This window comes from Hippichthys cyanospilos, chromosome 16, assembly GCF_059441005.1.
Source record: "Hippichthys cyanospilos isolate Australia breed blue-spotted pipefish chromosome 16, RoL_Hcya_1.0, whole genome shotgun sequence".
Taxonomy (NCBI): Eukaryota; Metazoa; Chordata; class Actinopteri; order Syngnathiformes; family Syngnathidae; genus Hippichthys; species Hippichthys cyanospilos.
Window position 1 is genome coordinate 16,321,349 of NC_142384.1, and position 20,451 is coordinate 16,341,799.

Sequence of the window (20,451 nt, forward strand, 5' to 3'; positions counted from 1 at the left end):
CAAAAGTGTATTTTTGCTTCTTTCCTTGCCCGCAGTCCTGAACATTTCTTGTGTGTAAAAATAAAAGTTGAGCTTAGTGACTTCCTGCCTTTTGCGTAAATTCCAGGTGTGAATATTTGTTAGCGCTTGAGTGATGTTAGCTTCGCTTATGCTCGCATGTTATTTAGGCTAGTATGCTAGCTCATGGGTAGATTTGCTAGTGTTGTCTTATTTAAGTACTACATGAAGTTAGTGTACCGCCGCTTCATACTGCAGTTGTGTCCAATCTCGATGTTGTTGCCTCTTTCAGGTGCTTTGCTGCGTCTTTGTTTTTGATGGGGTTGATAAACAGATGATTTAAAGTGTTCGCCACAGGGCTCTATCTGTAGCCCCCACGAATTGCAGAGGTTCACTCACTAGATAGCTAGATAGATAGATAGATAGATAGATAGATAGATAGATAGATAGATAGATAGATAGATAGATAGATAGATAGACAAACATATATATATGATAGCTACCTGTCCTTCTCCTCGACCTTGTCGGCGGATGGTCAGGCTTCCCTCGTCGGCAAACGGCAGGTTTTCAGACGAACTTCCACTGCCTCCGGGGCTTGGATTGGGAGGAGGTGACGTTACAGGGGGCGGGGAGGATTCAGGCTGGCGGACCACAGACAGCGTCGGTTGGTCGCGCTTGGCCGCTGCCACCAGTTCGGTGACGGGCCCGCTGATGGTCCGTCGTCGGTTCACGACTTCACCGTCCAGACCGATGGTTTCGCGCGTTTTCCCCGCCTGAAAGTTCAAAACAAGCACGTCGCTCACAGCGCGGTCGCACGTTTATGGAATATGTAAGCCACCATTGCATACCTGCAGAAAGTTCTTCTGCAGTGCCATCCCTTTGGCTCCGCCCCCAATAGAAGACATTTCCAGCATGGCGGCGATGCTCCTCACACTTCCCATGCTGTTTGTCTCCACTGCTCCCGTTTCTACAGATACTCCCAAGTCGCTGGCCCGCCGTTGTTGGTGGTAAGGCACATCCAGCATGCCGTCAGTGGTAGTCAGCACTTGAAGTGGTGTGTTCCCTTCCGTCAGGTTGGAGTTGGAGGTCGAGATCGCTGAGCTGGAACGCTTGGGAGGTGGCGGGGGAGGTCCTTTCTTCTTCTGGCGCAGAGTGATGGACTGCGGCTGATTACGAGTAATAGTTTTGTCCTGGTTGCGGACGGAATGGCTGCGGCTGACACGGTGGGTGACTGTGGCGTATTTCCCACCTTCCGCTCGAACGTTTGAGGTTTGGCCCGTCGTCATCTGCCCTTCCCCACCCCGCCCTCTTCCAGCCCCCGTCCTCTCGTCGCACTCGCCATCCGAAGCGGTGTGGCGGTTAAGACTGTTGGCTCGCTTCTTCTGAAGCGCAGAGGGATCCGTTTCCTCACCGTCTGCGAGCTCCGCCTCCGGTGGGAGGCAGAGGAGTGGGACCTGTTGTTGTGTGCAGTCCACCATCTCATGTGGGTGGTTCTGATGGTGGATTTGATTCTGTTGCGGGGACTGGACTGGAGCGCCGCGGTGGTTTGGAGACTGAGGGGTCTGTGAACGTGGAGATAGAGGTGTTTCGCCTTGGATGAACTGGGGGGACACCCTGTGCTTGGACTGGGGAGAGGATGTGCTCTGGACGGAGGAGGTGGAAGAAGATGATGAAGTTCTGGTCTTGGTTGGGGTGTGAGGGGGTGTGTAGGGAGGTGCAGGTTGGGAGTGCGAGTGGGAGTGGCGGTGTTTGCCTTGAGAAGACACACTGCTCCTGTGGGAGGAGGTGCTTCCTTGACTGCTCTGCTGCCTCATTGTTCTCGCCTCCTTCTTCGGCGGTCCTCCTGCCGAGTTCAGTTCATCGGGTTCCTTGTTGAGGTTGCGTGTTTGGTGTGCTTTGACCTCATGAGCTGAATGGCTCATGGCATTCTGCAGCTCGCTGCTCAACTCGCTGTCCTGAAACGTGCTCATTTTTGGAGACGTCACATCTAGATCGACAAAAAGTTATTAGTTTTTTTAAAGCCACAGACCCAAATTTTGACCACCGACCGAGCTAATTTCTCAGCTCTAGATACAAAACACTCCCATGAACTTTATTTCTTGGTGTTAACGTGTTACCTCACCTTCTGGGGGCGGGCTTTCCATCGACATCACTTCCTGCTGCTGCGTGATTGCCGGGGGCTTCTTTCTGAGGGAGCCACGCCCATCTGAGTTGCGCTGCATTTCAGCTAGTCGCTTCACTGCCAACATTAGCTTCTTTTGATGGCCTATAACATGAACGAGTTGGAATCAAACATTCGGTCCATGACTGAAAAGGTGAAAATTTTGATAGTGTGTAGAATTCAAACAAGCATTATGTAGTTAGTTATCTCTGTAATTTTAACTGTACTAATGATAGGATTAATTATGCGGAGAGTTACGCTAACATTGACATGCAGCACCTGTTGCTCGTGTTTACCCGTGGCTTGGGTTTTGCTGCATTTAGCATAAATCAGAAGCAAGCTAGCAGCGCTCGAGCGCTCCCATACGCTGGCATAACAGACATAAGGGACTCTGCAAACTTTGATGCCGACAGACAGTTGCCGTTCCTACTGATCACAATTCAATAAACCGAGCTGATTCTTATGAGCTGTTTCAGTTGAGAAATGTTTCTCGTAGTAATAACAAACGACTGCTTCTGTCCAATTTAATTCTGAAGTGACAATATGTGGATGGAAATGATATCCTACGTTTTCTAAATATTTTAACCTCAGAACACACCAAGCCTCCATCTTCAGCATGAATTGATTTTGAGACATTATTGTACATCTTACCCAGTTTTGTAATGCCGATTTCTTGTAGGTCTTCCCAAGTGATGTCTGTGATGAAGTCGATGTTCTCGTACCCGTTCTGGACTAATACTTGGTGGTACTGACTTAGCCCAATAGCACACAGCCACTCTCCTAGACTGGCCTAAAACGAGATAAAAAAGAACACACTAGCACATATACTCACATTAAAAGAAGATTCTTCATATTTAAAAATCGTGTGCGTGTACTCACAGGTTTCTGCTCGGGCAGCCATTCGGTGACGCTCAGTTTATTAATCTCCGTTGTCATCTTCTTCCTGTGTCCAGGTTTGTTTATTCCGATGGCCGTCAGGTCCTACAAACACACAAGACATTGACGGAATATACAGCAGTGACGTGCGCAGGCTTTCATTTGCGCGCATGTACAGTACGCCATGAAAAGTAACCGCAAAATCGAGAAAGAGAGAAAGCGTGGTGTAGAAATAAAATCTCCGAAAATGACAGGTGAGAACAAATGCCAACTAAATGAAGCAGAAAAGAAAAACGAATTATTTATTTTCCTTACATTTACCAAGTTGCAAAGCTAAAATTAATGAATTGCATTTACTTTGGGGGTCAATAAATAAACCAGCAAGCACTTCTACTATATTCATTTGGGGGTTTAGGCGGATCACTGTGCTGGGCACACGTACAATAAACACCAATAAACAGACACACACACACACACACACACACACACACACACACAAAGAATGTGATGTTTTGTATGCTTTGCGCAAAGCGATAAATCATTATAAAACAGGACTGACCTGTGAGCACACCGGGCAAGAACCAAATGTATGGAATGGATTCAATTTCACAGCTAAACACTCCGAGACGGAGCACTGAAAGACATTTCACTCTCTGCGAACTATACTTGAAACATCTCCTGTACTTAGAAGCATCTCCCGTTGTTGGACACACAACAATTATGAGTGCCTTGAAAAGGCAACACCAACAAAACAACAAGCATCTATTAAGATCCCTGCACCTCACTTTACAGGCATGACCGATCATCTAATCCAGCTGTTCCACAAATGTTTTTTGTTTACATCTTTACATTGTTTCATCTGTTATATGTACATACTTTATACTACGGAACTGTGCTTTGTATTCAATAGTGAACGAAAATGAGGCAGTTTACCATTCAAAAAAATGTATTTGATTGCATTTATTTGATTGGGGGCGGCTTGGTGGAGCAGTGGTTAGCACGTCCGCCTCACAGTTTAGGGACCCGAGTTCAAATCTCCCTTCCTCTGGGCATTCTGTGTGGAGTTTGCATGTTCTCCCCAAGCCTGCATGTGTAGCAGGTGTATTGAAATTGTCCTTCCTGGAAGGCAAAATCTGTGCATCATATGAATAAACTATTTGGTGCACACATCAAAAGACAGCCAAGGGTCAAACAGAGATGCAGGTCAACACCAGGGTCAACATGACAAGGGTTACACCAAGCAGACTTGGTAAGAGGCACATTTGAGGCATTTCAATGTGCGTTTTTGATACAAGACGGGGTTTTTGCATGCATATTTGGAACAAGGAAGGCAAGACGAGTGGAATCTGTGCAGGCTTGTCCGCATTGCGGTCCTCGGAGAACGCTCGGACCGCTATTGGGGTCCAGTTTGCCTTACCTCGGGGGTCATTCGGCTAATTGTGGGCAAGTCATAACCAGCACCCAGGAAGTTGGGGGCGTAGACCTGCAGCTGAAAGTCGCTCAACCATTGGACAACTGCCTCTGAGGTCTACAGGAGAAAAAATAGGAGTGCACTGTCACTGGTTCTACGTCAGCAGCTTTCTCTCTGCAGGGCCATGTTGGGGCGCATGGGCCATAAACCACAACAAAGATCTTGCCCGGAACCGTGTCAGCGCTGAGATCCTAAATATATTAATTTTAGAATCCCATCTCACTGAATTTGGCCTAAATGACTACACTAGCCGCTGTAAGCCTCGATTGCTTCCGATGACCAAGCAATAGAAATTGTTTTTGATATATTTGAGCAAAAATGTTCAATGATTATGTGCAATGTGCACATATGTTGACTCTGTTGCTGTCGGCGGGTGCGATTAAAAAAAGGTTTAAAATAAGAATAAGGAAAAATATGTAAAACTTCCACATTCCGTTATATGGTATATTAATATCTGAATTGATGATCCTTGGGGGCTTCCCCACAATAAAAATTGTTCAAGTGTTCAATTTTTATATATCGATGCGGATTATAGTCGGAAAATAGTGTACTGTTTTTGCTATTTATTATAATATATTACAAAGGACATTATGATAAAAAAAATTCAGCATTTATCTAATTTCAGTTCAGATTAGTTCCACTTTCTTGTATTCGTATATTTTTCTGCGTTTCGTTTTGTTTCATCAACTTTCGTTTGCCTTTTCCTTCCATTGCAAATCTCAAACGATTAAACGGGTTCCTCCATTATTAGGGACCGCGTTAACAGATGGTCCCGAGAACATGACGCATACACTCGCGTCCAAACACACTTGTACGCGCACCGGCCGACGATTTACAAGAGCCGCACATCCCTGCTCCCAGATAATGTTGGCACGCCACCTTGAAATAATTACAAAACAACAAGTGACCTTCAACGCGAGCCCACACGCGTACTTCAGTAAATGACAGCTTAGCGCGCGTGTTGTAAACTCCTATTTCACACCTCTTGTGGTGAGCTAATGTGCCCACGCTGTGTGTCAACACACACACACACACACACACACGCGCCACATCCGTGCATACGCGCACAAAAACAACGAGTGCCCCCATCAGTGATCAACATAAAGACATCTCCGTCCAAAAAAAAGCTTTGGCTCAAAAGAATGGTTGAAAAATAACGGATAAAAAACAGGATGGATGGCATGCAGATTGACATGTGACGGACCCAACTCACCGTGTCGTGGCCGCATCCGAAAACCCGCAGCACGGATGAGGCCAGTTGTGACAGAAAGCGCTGGGACATCTTGACGCGTGTGGGTGTGTGTCGGTGCGGTGGATTTGACTGGCCCGGATGGGCTACATTGTCCTCGCGGCGCCAATTGCGATATGCGTGTGCGAAAGAGGGAGAGGAGTCTGCACGGACTTTGGGATTGTCCTACCTTCCCCTCGCCCGGCGCCTCCGCCTTCCTGTTGGCCGCGGCGTCATAAGGCGGCGCTTCGTGGAGGGGGCAGCCCGATAGGCTCGACGTCCGAGAGGAACTGGCGGAACCTAGCGAGAGAGACGCCATTGGCCGCTTTCAAAATGACATCCTACCATTGGAAAGGAAAATCAAGCAAATGGTCTCTCTAAATGACATATCACTGATTGCCAATCATAGAGTGAGCCTGACAAGCTACCGGTCGTATTGCAGACTTGTCAACCAATCACTTGCTCACTCTTCCCTCCTACATCCCCTGCTTTGGCCATCTGTCTGTAAGACAAGCCAAGATGAGGGTATTTCTGTTTGCGTGTTTCTCTGTGTATAGAAGACACAGAGAGAATTCCTAATAGTGCAAATGAAGATTTGTTTGTTTTCCTTTTTTGGGATTCAACTGTCTCTTGCTTCTTCTCTGTTGAACACACGGCCCTCCTTGTTGTTTTTGCTACTTACGTAACAGCAAAAAGAGCTGTTTCTGAGATGTTCTTTAGAGCAGTGGTTCTAAAAGCAAGGTCCGCGGACACTCGGGGGTCCGTGGCCTGACTGCAGCGGGTCCGTGAAGTTATTTTGGAATTCATTTTAACAGTTACAGATTTGGGCCTTGTTTGGCGAATTCTTGTTTTTTGGCGCCGCCTCTGGCCGCTGTTGATAGTGCTTTGATAGTGAGCTAATTTGTTCATTTTATTTTATGTTAAAATGTTGTGTAAAATGTGTAAAATGCTGTCTAAATAATTGGCAGCATCCTTTTGGGAGTAAATGGCCCGGTTTGTTATAAGGAGGTGTGCAATTTGCAATTTTTATTTTCGAAACTTCTGCATACATTTGCAATAGTGTCCTTTGGAAAATTTGCTATCCAAAAGGGGTCCCTGACTCCAAAAAGTTTGAGAACCTCTGCTTTAGGGCCATTTTTTAATTTGCATTTTATTTGTCAAATTTGATGTACGGTGGCAGAATGTGACTAAACAGAGCAATCGCGAGTCACATATTGCATGAGGGATTAGTAGTTTCGTCTAAACGTGGCTTCACTGATGGACAGAGTTTCCATCTTTGTCTCGTCAGACCCCAGAATTTCATTCATATAGTTTAAGAGTCCATCAGAAGCCCTGCTAGCTACAAACCTTTTGAATTACATTTGAGGGGGTGAGGGGCACTGTCCTCATTTGCACTTTCTGTATTCTTCCGCAGTTCTTAGTAGAAAAAAAAGGCTTCACCATATCAAAGCACTCAGAATTAAATACCCACAATTTGGTGAGTTTAGGCTGAGAAAGGAGAAATTTAGCTGTGATAAAGTGGTTATCTTGGCTGTATTACCTGCAGGCGTGTCTACGGACTTGGACTGCTCCAGTAAATGTTCCTTGGCTTTGGCAGACTGAGACAATACTGTGGCTAGGAGCTGTGGATACGCATGCAAAAACACATATACAAACAAGTCAGGAAGGACAAGCTAATGTTGCAGATAGTCCAGACATTCCCAGGCTTTCTTCTTTGTCTATTACGGGTTTTCTCATTTGCATTTTCAATTGCTTTGTTTATGTCGTTCCGAATTGAGAATGAGCCACCGCCGCTTGAATCGACTCCACAAAAGATAAAAGTCTGGAGCATCGTTAGCATTCATTTGGACCCGCTCTCCAGCCGCGTTTCTTTTGTTGTTTCTAAGTTGCTAAGATTGCGAGACTGACTCGGTCACTGGTACTGATGAAAGTTCCTTCAATCCATCATTATTAACTCTGGAAAATTATAGGATGGTCACAGATAGTGGCATGCATCGAATGGGGGAGAAATGGAGATCTGCTGTCACTGAGGCCATGGTACTTTAATCCATCAATATTGACTGGAAAATTGTGAGACGAACTCAGATTCATCGTGCTCGGACCAAGAAAATGATAAAAGGTGAAGAATGGCATCCAAATCCGCTGTCAAGGAAGCCAAGTTGAAAGGTCCTTCAGTATTGACTCTTAAAAATTCTGGGAGCAACTCCGAAGCTCAGATCAACTGGTACCAGGCCGCTCGGGCCGAATTAATGATGTTTTGGAACCGAGTGAACTTATTTAACCGTTCGTTTATTTGTGCTGTGTTTGGCTCGATCTTTGTTTTTTGGCACCTCCTCTGGCTGCCGTTGATATTACGCTTTGTAGTGAGGAAGGACGGCGTTGCTTCAACTGAGAGCAGTCAGTCGTTGTTCAGTCTAACAAACCGACAATTGTGGACCTCTGATATCCAAAATATATCTAAAACATCCATGCACATTATACCTTAACCCCTTCCGCTTGTGCATGAAGGATGTGTGTCGCACTTCCAGCGCTCTGACCACTGCCTGATGACCTCACACTGGTCACGCTGCCGGAACTTCCTATACTGCTTCGGTCTCCACCTGCAACACACCCACACACACGCACACACACACACACAACAAACAAACACACACACGAGGACGGATATGCAATCATATGCATGCAACCGGCCAAAACGATGTCATTGCACGCAGATGCATGCACGCAACACAAAAATGGATGCATTAACGCACAAACATACGCGCGTACACACACTTGGAGCGGTTTGGTCGATATCCAAGACAGAGTGATAATTGTTGACTCTCCTTTGAAATGCACTAGGCAGCATGGGATGGGACACATTGGACGGATGGACGATTGAGGGGCATGAATAAGACACTTCTCGCTGGACACAAAACGCACAGACAGGCACACTCTACGCCGCACTCTTGTTTCGATTCTAGTCCCCTCGCTGCCTAGACCTCCATACATACCGTCCACACAAACCACAGACCAATGTATATGGCCGCAGTCGGAAACATGAAGTTCCCCGAGTTTAGGTAAGCTTCTAGATGGAAGGACGGCGGGACATGACTTCTCGCAGGTCAAAGAGTATCTGATGACCTTTCAATCGCCAAATAATTGCTTTTACATTTAAGGACTGGACTAAGGCTTTCCTTTTGGGATTTTTTGAACGGACGCCAGATACTGCTTGATGCCTGATTTGGAGTCTAGAAGGATCCGAGGGCTCAGCGCAGTGCGGCTCAGTTACCTGCCACAGGCTTGCGCAGTACCCAGATCTCTTCGTTGGAGCCTCCATGGGGCCCACAGGACGTGGTGGGGGAGCTGTGAGGACTTGCCTCTGAGCCACGACAACCTTCAACACAGGACACTCCCGTTAGCTGCTAACTGGGTCCCGATTGGTCCGAAGAGACTTTGTTCGACGTTGGGAAATCTTTGGCGGCTTCGTGAGTTGTTTTAGTTCTCACTGATTCATATTGAACCATATTAGCCATAACGGGGAGATTATCCTTTCAGATCTGTTCAGGGTTCCGCTGAAAGCAGAATTTTTTTTTAAGACTGATTAATGAAGCTTTTGACTTTTCGGTGCCATCCGATTTTGAGCGTCTTCACTCATTTATTTTATATATTTTATGCAAGGAAAGATTGATTTCCATTTCTTACTTTGAATTACAAGTATGTAATGTATGTGTACTGAAGTATGTATAGCTTTCTTACCCACCGTGAGCAACGCTGCCATCTAATGTTCACAGTTCATCACTGCAATGCTCAAATGCTTAATACAGTGCTTCTCAATTATATTTTGAAAAGCCCCCACTAAGAAAGAGAAAACCTTTCATATCTATAAACACTGTATGATTATACCCAAAACTGAAGCATTTTTAACCTCAACAAAACAAAAAAAGTATGAGTAAACTTATTTGAGGACTGGATTTAAATTAAAATAAGCACTGGTCAAGGGTGTCAGGTTTCCTTTCATTAAAAAAAAAAAAAAAATGTATTTGACGAGAATTCTCGTCATTGGCACACAACGTATGCAATTTTAAAGAAGAGAATTCTCGTCGATGGCACTGAAAGAGTTAAATTCATCATTACGCAGTTATTAATTAGGGTACATAAAAATGGAACTTTCTTTTGGTTTTGCTTCATTATGAGATAAAAAAAATTCTCAAGCTGGTTTACATGAGGATTAGGGTTAGGGTTACCCTAAACCTAACACTTTAGTTTATGGTGTAAGACTGTCGAGCGTGACTGCTTTTTAATTTCATTTTCTAGGACAAGGAATCATAGGTACTAAGAATCAAAATGGACGAGCTGACACTTTAAGTATAATGCAAATAAAGCTAAATAAAAGCAATAAAAGAAAATTTACTATAGTAGGACAAGTTATATCTACAGGTATAATCAAATATTTTTTTTATCTGACTAAATGAAACAATACGTTTCATATTATAATGTATTTTACATGTTATTTATTATTATTATTTTTCTTATATATATAATCGATTTTTTATCTTATTATGTAATATATATAGTAATGCAATAGTTGCAACAAGTACTTTTTTTTTACTCGAACTGTACTTGTTAGTTCATATTTGGCAAAAAAAAAAAAACAACAACAAAAAAAACGAATAATCTGCTCTGCCTACAACTAAATCAAAGCTCTGACTCGGAATAAACTTTCTTAGCTCTGCTCCCATGTTATTATTTTGAAAAAGAGACTCTCTCACACACACTTGCACTCTCAGTACACATTTACACACAGAAAAAATACAGAATATAGATATATGAAAACATGTATAAAACCATTGCACGTAAAAAATTCATAACATGATTTTCTGTGTATATACACGTGCCATCATGTACATACACATACATATATAATACAGCCATCCGTTTGTGATTATATATGTAGGTCTTAATAAGAATGAAGCTGCTGTAAGTGCATTTGGAGAGCGTCATAAACCATCATAAGCATCCGTGTAGTTTATGAATGGTTGAAATGTGTGAGCGACAGCGCTCCAGAGAAACACGCAAGTTGCACAAGTTCTCGTTTCCGTTTGGTGAAATCACACAGCTCCTTCTTGCGCCCGTTTTGCATCCCTCCATGATGTCCGCCGAAGGACCGCGATGAAGAATGAAGTCATGCACATTTAGGCTAGCCAACACCTGATTCAAAAAACCTTTTTTCCCGACATTTGTCAACTTTGTTCTCGCGCCCGTTTCAAGTTGAAGTATTTGCGGTGCTCGTGTCTTGTTGTGAGAGGTTAAATGTCTTTTTTTTTTCTGCGTGCATGTGCAAGGGCTGTCCTAGCGTTTGGGAGAGCAAAACTTAATCATAGGACTTAATAAAAATAAATAAATAAATTAAAAAAAATCAACTCAGGTAATGTGTTGTAAAATGCTGCGCTGCGATGAATGTATTTATTGAGTTCGTCCTCAATAAACTAAAATTAATCCGAGAAACTGAACCATGATTTGTGTTCACTATCAACAATTAGAGTGCGCAATCGTCATGATAATGATGATGGAGTATTAATCATTTGGATTTGGTTATTGTGAATTTGCTTCCGCGCTATTAGTACTGCCAAGTAATGATGTAGGTCTCAATAATGGAAAATGACAACGGCGTCAACAAAAACAAAAGCAAGTCAACGTGAATAACAAACATATAAATCGACATAAATAATGACCCATAACAGAAAACTTTAAAGGATGCCTTCCCAGACGTAATTATAATATTTCATAGTCGATGAGCTTTTTGGGTCAGCGATAACTACGGAGAAGCAGAAAGCATCCCTTGAAGTTTTGGTAATAATAATAATAGTAATAATAGTGAAAAGGGGGCGTGTACCTGGGGCAGTGGGTGTGTCTCCCTGTGGGGTCGTCACGGGCGACCTGTTATAGCCAAAGGAAGTGAAAAGTGGAAGCAGTGGCTGATGGGAATGTGGTGGAGGAGGAGGCGGTGGAGGCAGGATATGGATCTGATGGAACGTGGTGTCGTTGCCGTTGACTACCACGTTGGCGGGGGCAACCGTCGCCGGGGCAACCAGCGGTATCTTTTGAAACTGTTGAGTGCAAATGACTGTGCTGGCCAAACCTAGATACACGCACCGTGACGACACACACACACAACCAGCCAACAGTGAACCACCGCCACGAAACAAACAACAAAAGGGAGACATAAGAAACATAAGAAAAGGGAAGGGGGGAAAAAAAAGAAAAAATTATAAACAAAGAAGGCTAACGTTAAGACTAAAACGATGAGGAGGGAGGTGAGGAAGTCACGTGACGCTTGAGAGGAGGGAACGACCAATGAGGGTGCTCTCGTGATGAAGTTGAAAATGAAACTGATTTTAATTTATGCTCTTAGTAACTGAAGATCCATAACGCACACAAATGTTAAGAGATCGAACTGATGGAAAGATACCTTTGTGTGTGTGTGTGTGTGTGTGTGTGTGTGCGATTATGGCCCAAATAATAATCACGATTATTTTGGTTATTATTCAAACAAGTCTATTTATTACCGTTTTTTTTAACATGCAGTGTATAAACAAGGCTTGATACTTAGAAATAATAATAATAAACAAAGATAAACATAGTAAATAAGTGCAAACAAATGAAAAAAAATCAAGCCTGCTTAGAACCAAGCACATTGTTTACTTTTAAGCAAATTTTAATCAATTAGCAGTCAATGTCGTTTCAAACTGAACTTTTTCAAATCGGCTTTTACAAAACGGGTTTCGATCCACAGCTAGCACTTTATTTATTAGGAATCGGGTGAGAAACTCAACGCCATTTCACACTGGTAAATAATACGTTAGGGTGAGAAAAGCAGAGGCTCTTGTCATGCAACATGAGGGAAACATTGCCCCCCGGTGGTAGGATGACAAAGTGCACGATTTGGCTTTTTAAATGTTAATATCGGCTTAATTGACCGTGGCAGTCAATGCGATTAATTGTGCAGCTCTCATTCCACGTTGTATGGAAATGACATATATGTTCTTGATTTCTTTTCATTCCATTTTTTGTTAGTTTTTCCGGCCTCTGATTTCAAAACTAGCTAAGTGTGTGACAAACATACTTATCCCTTTACTGGGCAAAAACGACCTTTATTAGGCACACATTTTCCTAATTTTGTCACATGTAGTGACAAGTTCAGTCACATGCATGCATGCATGCATGTATGTTTGCAAGTATTTATGTATGTATAATTATAATTATAATTATGTATAATTATTTGCAAGAATTTATGTGTTTACTGTATGTATGTGCAGGTATCGGGATGGCCCGTTTCTTGTCCTGGTAGTGTATGGAGTTGCATGTTCTGAAATGTGACAAAGAGCATCCTTCTATTTGATTGATGGCACTTGTCAAAGAGTGAGTGAGCACAGATGGAGGGAAAAATAATTACACAATGAATGGACCCCCCCTCCCTCCCAAAAAAGACAGTGGTGCGCCCTTAGCATATGTTCCGATGTCTTGTAATGAGAAGTGATCGTTACTTGAGTAAGAAGGTTTTACAGGTGAGAATGATGCTGATGATGGGGGACCACCAGAACACCACACACACACACAGTGAGAAATAAGATGAAGAAGACCATCGCACATTCATATTGACTGAGACAAGTGGACACAAAACCGGACAAACACAACTACCGTATTGACGGATAAACGCTAACACACATTTAAAAACGACTGACACCAGCTTGTGTATGTGCAGTGGAATGATGGGATGGATTCGAGCCAGAATGTGCTTCTGTTTGCCTCACCTGGTCAACCTTCCTGTTATGCAATTTATATATATATATGTATATATATATCTGATGTAAAATTTAGAATGTATTGACAATAACCTAAAACTTTATACGCATTGGGCAGCTATTCAATTCAAATGTTGTTTTCTCTTTAATGTTCCCAAGAAGTACCACAAATAAAAGTTGTGCCACTCAAGAGCAAAACAAATCTGAATTATATCACTTGAATAATTCAATGTACAGCTAAACTAAAGGAATGTTCCTGTAATCTGTGCCTTTAGTTTTGCTTTGAAAGAGGCTACCAAACACCACTTTTATCATAACAATTTTCATACTATCGATCTACAGGAAATAACAAAAAAAGGCTATAATCCACAAAGAAAACATAAAAAAAAATAGTACCGTATTTTCCGCACTATAAGGCGCACCTAAAAACCTTAATTTTTTTTTAAAAAGCTGATGGTGCGCCTTATCATCAGGTGCGCCTTATATATGAATCAATATTGCGATTGGGATCGGTAGATGGGGAATGAAGTGATAAAGTAAGCTTTACCTGTTTCTTTTGTGTGTTTACAGTTGAACAAGGTTGCTTGTATTGACATTGAGTTATGATGCTATTGAGAGTTTAGAGTTATTATTTGAGTTATTATTGTTATTACTTTGACTATTACTATACTGTGATTGAAAAAGTTTTGAAATATGTCATTAATTGAGGGTGCGCCTTATAATACGGTGCGCCTTATAGTGCGGAAAATGCCGTATATATATTTCTATGATGGAACATTTTATCATAATATTGGTGTAGATTTTAATATTGCTAGGTTCTTATGCTAGCTGTTTTTGCTTAGTTTCTTTCAACTGACTGTCAGCCATGAAAGGTGGAAAAAAAAGTACATGGATTTACAGTAATTTTTTGTTCCTCAGCAGGTACTTTGATCATCAAGCAGTGAAGAGGTGATGTATTGCCCCCGTAAAGTAGAAGAGACATGGTATCGTGCGACAAAGTCCCCAAGTGTGAGAAGAGACGTTAAATGGTCATTTGTTTGCTTTGAGTTGACGTTTCTGCCGGAAACCAAAGCCCTTGCCTTCATCATCTTCATCAATCAGATGGTTAGTTCTCGTGACGATAAATTCAACTCGCAATCACACGTACACGCGCGCACCTGTTCGTTTGCTGATGACCTCCACCATGGTGGAAGGGAAGTAGCCCACCCTATCGTTTCCTGTTCGGTTGTCATGGATACAGCCTTTCCAGCGTCCGTCAGGATGCTGCTCCAACACCTGCCGGATTAGAAGAGGATATATTGTTTGGGTACCGTAATTCCTCAAATACAAGACTCACCTGTGTGTAAGACGCTGAGTTATATAATTGTTGCCCGTTGAGCGTGGTTCAGATTTCCCGCATTGTGAGCAAGTCAGTGAACACCTCGCCAGTGTAACATCGAATGCGCTAGAAGCTGTTGTTTTTCCGGTTCTTTTTACCATAAATACTTGAAGTTGAGCAGCATCCAGGTTTCGCCAACTTTCTGATTGCGTGTATATGCCAAAATACCGCGATTAACAAATGAGTCAAGCGGAATACCCTTCTCTAACTGGTGCACTTAATTGAATCAGCCGGAGACATCAGAACTTTTTCCTCTCGGTTTTCGTAATATTCCTGTGTGTGAGCAAGGATGGACTCGGACGGTGGTTCAGTCTGCTCACTTCTTTTCTTGAAAATAATGCCAGAGCAACCTCAGCGAACACGACGCTCTAGCTCGTCCTGTGATTCAAAATTGAATTAGGGCAAGCACTTTCAAAGTGCCTTCAAGTGGGAGAACTGTGATAAAAGATACAGTTCTCTTACAAAACTCAGATTTTTTGAGACGCATTCAAAATCTTAGACAGCATCATTCCAATGTTAACAGTTGAATGAGAGCGTTTAAAGATTCTGTCGCGGCGGGAAAGCCAATGTGTTCTTTCGGAGCCTTAAGGGAGGAAAAACAGGCACTGCTTGGCTTCCCTGACAGTCATAAATATTCATGAATGGTTTTGGAGACTGGATGTAAGCAGTAAATACGTTTGTCTCGTAGTAATTGAGAAATGCTGAATTAGCTTATTCAAGCGTATTAATCAACCCAAAGCAGCACACACTCGTTCTCAAACAAAACTGCTCTCTCAGTGACACGACACATTAAATGAGATTTGAAATGTTGAATTCACACCCTGCAAAGAAAGAACAGATTTTGTTCATTGAATTGATCCAATTAAATTATTAAAATGTTTCTGTACTCTGTACGCAACCTCTAATTCGCAACTACATGTTGAAAAAAGCTAATAATATGAAGTAGAATGTTCTATCCATGACAATAATTGTGTTTTGGAACTTTGAATGGCTGCCTGAAACAGAATTTTATGTCTTTTTATTGCTTGCTTGTCAAAAGTATGCAGTTATTTTCCACTAAGCACTATGTAGCAACACTTTGTTTTACTTGTAGTGTATGTGACATATAAAATGTATACAAATGTTTGAATGAATGTTTAAACAACATAGCTGGCTTTGTTTTCGTGTTACACTTATATAACTGTTATGTTTCAGACCAGCGCCTGACGAATGACGAACCGGGAAAAGAAAAATTTTAAATGTCACCCTCTAGTGGTGGCGTAAGGTCGGGTAAAAATAGCAAAAAAAAATGTAAGTTGCCCACCTCTGCCTACATATCATGTTACGTCCCTTTAATATTCATCTTCTTTTTGAATGTTTGCATTTAGCTTTCACATTCATTTGTTTGATGAAAAAGGCCACTATTTTTCACCGTTTCAGGCTTAAGATTCCACCAACCTCTGAAAATAGTCCGAATAATTCACCAAAAGGCCAAACTGTGATCAAGCAGATCCCATCTCTGCCGCTTTGTGTTTGTCCTAGACACAGTGCCAGCATTAAATATTTCATGGCGGCTAAACATCAAAGTAGGTATTGCATTACTACCGTAGGCTAGTGTAACATACCTTTTTGTTTTGTTTTGTTTTTTTTTTTTGGGGGGGGGGGCATTATGGCAGTGTGTGTGTGTGTGTGTGTGTTTGTAGGTGTGCATCGTACCGTGATGACGTCTCCTGCTTTGATGTTGAGGCTGGTTAAGTCATAATTGTTGCAGTAGTCTTTCAAAGCCCGAACCTGAAGAGCTGCTGATGCATCTGTAAAACACAATGAAAAGTTTTCAACAACATCCAAAACTGCAGCACCAGGTCACTTACACTTAAAGTAGACACATTTTTAAAAAAAATCTCTTAATATCATGTATGCGGTAATTAATAACTTTTTTAAGGCTTGTGGAACACACTTTTGAATGCGGTCCTTGCTCATGAGTCAGTGACCGTTATCCCGCTCCAAATACTGTGGGCTAGTGGCAAGGGGATGGATTTTGTTACCATGACGACCAAAGTAGGTTCTTCCAGAATGAATGAGTCAAGTAAGTGACTTCTTCTTGTGGAAGGGAGTTTGGAAATACAAGACAATGGAACATATTTTCATTTGGGGAGTCATCATTAGTAAACCATTGAATTGCACTTGTCAATTGTCAATACGTGTTTCATTTCACAATTAATATATTATAAAATATTTACTTGTACACAAAAGAAGTTCAAAAATAATTTTTCCACAATATTTTGGCTTTCAGTGACAAGAAATAATTGTCAAGAATGATGTCACAAGATGTCAGCATAATTTGCGGAACCTGAGTGGCTAAGTTCATACAAGTTTTTAATATTACCTTTATTATTAAAAACATTACTATTCATAATAAATCCTTAAATACATCAGTTCAGTGATGGACGTTTTAACACATTTTGATTTTACATCTTTTTTTTGTTTGAAATGGTTAATATTGGTTGACAAAATTAAAAGGAGCAAACTTGCTGAAAAGTTCCGGCATCCACCCATCCATCCATCCAGCTAGCATGCTGAGCTAACTATCATCCATCCAACCAACAAGCATCCTAAGATAACTCGCATCCATCCATCCAGCTAGCATGCTGAGCTAACTAGCAAACATTCCAACCAACAAGCATACTAAGACATCCATCCATCCATTAATCTAACCAACCAGCTAGCATGTTGAGCTAATTAGCATCCATCCAGCGAACAAGCATGCTAAGATAACTAGCTTCCATCCATCCATTCATCCATCCATCCAGCCAGCCAACCAACCAGCTAGCATGTTGAGCTAACTAGCGTCCATCTAATCAGCTAGCATGCTAAGATAACTAGCATCCATCCATCCATCATCTATCCATCCATCCAACCAGCTAGCATGTTAAGATAACTAGCATCCATCCATCATCTATCCATCCATTCATCGAGCAACCAACCAGCTAGCATACTGCGCTAACTAGCATCCATCCAACAGGCTAGCAAGCGAAGATAACTGGCATCCATCCAGCCAACCAACCAGCTAGCATGCTAAGATAACTCGCATCCATGCATGCATGCATCCAGTACCCCGAAGTAGCTGCTTGATCTCTCTGCTTGCTTGGGTAGCAGTGAACTGATAGACAATGTCCAGCGCGGTCTGGCTGTAGGTGTTTCGCACCGTGGCGTTGATTCCACTCTACACACAGAAGGGGAAAGAAGAGAAAAGCAAAGAACTGTCACTAAGTGAAATTTGAAACACATTTATTCATAATACTGCATGGCTCGAAGTTAATTGCATTTCCACACGAGGAAAAACATTTGAACAGCATTAAACGCCCCGTCATAATTAAACACGGCGGGCTGTGGTCTTTAACTATGATGACTTAACGAGACAGTCAATAGCCAAAGAGCACAACCGAGTTCACATAACACTTATGTTAGATGAATAAAGACGATTGCAGCCTCAGGACGCGCCGGGACTAACAATTTGAAGATCTCACCTCGGGAGACCTTCACAGACATCTCACTTTGGACTTTTGATAAAAGAATATAATCAAGAGTCATTTTAACATACTGTAGCATGTTTCTTTGCAACATATAACAATCGATGTTAACTATACTGTTTCGCTTTCAGGTATAGCTTAAGTAATTGGTGAACAATGTTCTTGAAATGCAAGAACCGTCGGTAAATGAAGCCAATGACCTTCAACCAAATGTGACGGTCGCAATTTCAATGCTTCACACAACAAACAGCCATCAGCTTATGAAGACAAATGTCTTCTTACTGCTCCTTTACCTCCTCAAATGCACTACAAGCGATCCCTAAAAGCAGCTTAAATTCTCCCAATGATATGTTGAAATATGTCTAGAATTGGCTGAGGTAGAGCATCAGCTCTTATTTGCGTCACCATAAAGCTAAAGCTTTCTCTGCAGCGCTCCCAAATTCACTCTTTTCGTAACAGGAAGTGAGGAGGAGAAGGAGGAAAAGAATCTATTGAAATTTGTTGCAGTCTAGCTGTAGAACTATAGACATGGTGTTAAATTTAAGTGTAAGTACAAAAACAGAAAAAAAAATTTGTATGAGTGTAGTGTGTCATGAGTGCAGACAGAAGTAGACCAGCGCCTGACGAATGACGAACCAAGAAAAAAAAAAAAAAAAGTCAAATGTCACCCTCTAGTGGTGGCGTAAGGTCGGGTAAAAATAGCAACAACAAAAAATGTAAGTTGCCCACCTCTGCCTACATATCATGTTACTGCCCCACTTACTTCCAGGAGGAGTCTCACTGCCTCGGTCTTGCCGCAGAGGGCCGCCTCATGCAAGGCAGTGCCCGCTTTGGTCTGACGGTTGATGTCAATTCCCGAATGGATCAGCAGTCTGCTCGCAGAGCGGATACAGGAGCGAGAAGAGCGAGAAGAGCAAGGAAAAAAAAAAAAAAAACGTGGATATGAGGATTACAGAGGGTAGCAAGAACCTGTGCGACATTGCCGAAATAAACCGATGAACCACACAGAAGAAGCTTAATGTCAGTAGCACATATGAAAACACCAAGAAGGCTATCAGTTAGAGTTTCCTTCCTTTTCATATTTTACTACACGTATTCCAAATAATAAATATGACACTTTTAAGACATAGCCATTAACTGGTCTCTACCGCCACCTTCTGTCTTGAGGTGAAACACAAGTCAACAAAAAAAATTCTGTTTGCTGACATAGTTTGACTGCCGCTCCACGGAATGTTGCAAAAATCGCAGGAAAATCAATGTGATAAATACTTTTAAAATGCATCTCAAAAATTGTAATTATAATGGTTTTAAATGGTCCAAAATTTGGACGATGATTATCATTCTACACAAAATCTGGCGCGTCCAGCTGCAATCACATAGAAATGTCAAAACCGTTGCATTTTGAGATTTTGCATGTTTTAATCATCTGCGGAAAATTTCAGCTCCCTAGCGTTTTTTTTCTCATTGATTCTTTTATGATATTATAAAAAAAAATCTAAGGAATGTCCATAATTTGTCACGTAATGCCACAAGGGTAAAAGTAAATGCAATGAATTCACTGAGCGATTTTGTTGATTAGATGCCGCCGCCTCCGATCATTAGCTCAACAAACGAGGTAATATGCATATTTGACGCACACGCCAGGAATAAACGTGCCGTAATAGATCGGTCATATAATTTAAATATTGCTGCTTCATATATTTTGCATGAGCTGTTCCCAACGTAGCGAGTGTGTGTTAACACTTTGAGTGCCGTTGACGCGAGAGTGAAACGCTTCATTAATACAGTTTTTTTTTCGGCTTGTTTTATGGGAACGGGTGAAGAAATTTTTTTTTTGAAAACATAAACAAATGGATCTATTAGAATGCTTGATGGCATCAATTTTTTTCAATGGCTAGCATTAGAGTTCATCTGTTTTCCTGTGTGAGATTTTCCTCAACACAATGATTTGATTCACTCTTGTACTGTATTACTTTACTCCGGTTTATTGTTGGAAATAAGTCAAATATTTGATTGTTTGATTGTCAGGGTCAATGCAACTATAGCA

General features: G+C 41.9%; 1 protein-coding gene across 6 annotated transcripts in view; it reads right to left on the bottom strand.

The window, feature by feature from the left end:
- caskin1 (CASK interacting protein 1) overlaps nt 1–20,451 on the bottom strand; it is a 55,862-nt gene that overhangs the window by 7,949 nt on the left and 27,462 nt on the right. For 2 of the 6 annotated variants that reach the window (XM_088436660.1, XM_088436659.1), the window contains exons 7-21: nt 19,168–19,276; nt 17,989–18,097; nt 16,591–16,685; nt 14,675–14,792; nt 11,609–11,854; nt 9,005–9,109; nt 8,215–8,333; nt 7,274–7,355; nt 5,924–6,033; nt 4,452–4,562; nt 3,038–3,139; nt 2,810–2,948; nt 2,120–2,263; nt 846–1,984; nt 501–770 (exon numbers count right to left, since the gene is read on the bottom strand). In XM_088436660.1, the coding sequence (XP_088292786.1) occupies nt 501–770; nt 846–1,984; nt 2,120–2,263; nt 2,810–2,948; nt 3,038–3,139; nt 4,452–4,562; nt 5,924–6,033; nt 7,274–7,355; nt 8,215–8,333; nt 9,005–9,109; nt 11,609–11,854; nt 14,675–14,792; nt 16,591–16,685; nt 17,989–18,097; nt 19,168–19,276 (2,998 nt within the window). The remainder of the gene's footprint in view (nt 1–500; nt 771–845; nt 1,985–2,119; nt 2,264–2,809; nt 2,949–3,037; nt 3,140–4,451; nt 4,563–5,923; nt 6,034–7,273; nt 7,356–8,214; nt 8,334–9,004; nt 9,110–11,608; nt 11,855–14,674; nt 14,793–16,590; nt 16,686–17,988; nt 18,098–19,167; nt 19,277–20,451) is intronic. The other 4 variants (XM_088436663.1, XM_088436661.1, XM_088436662.1 and 1 more) reach the window with 4 other exon arrangements.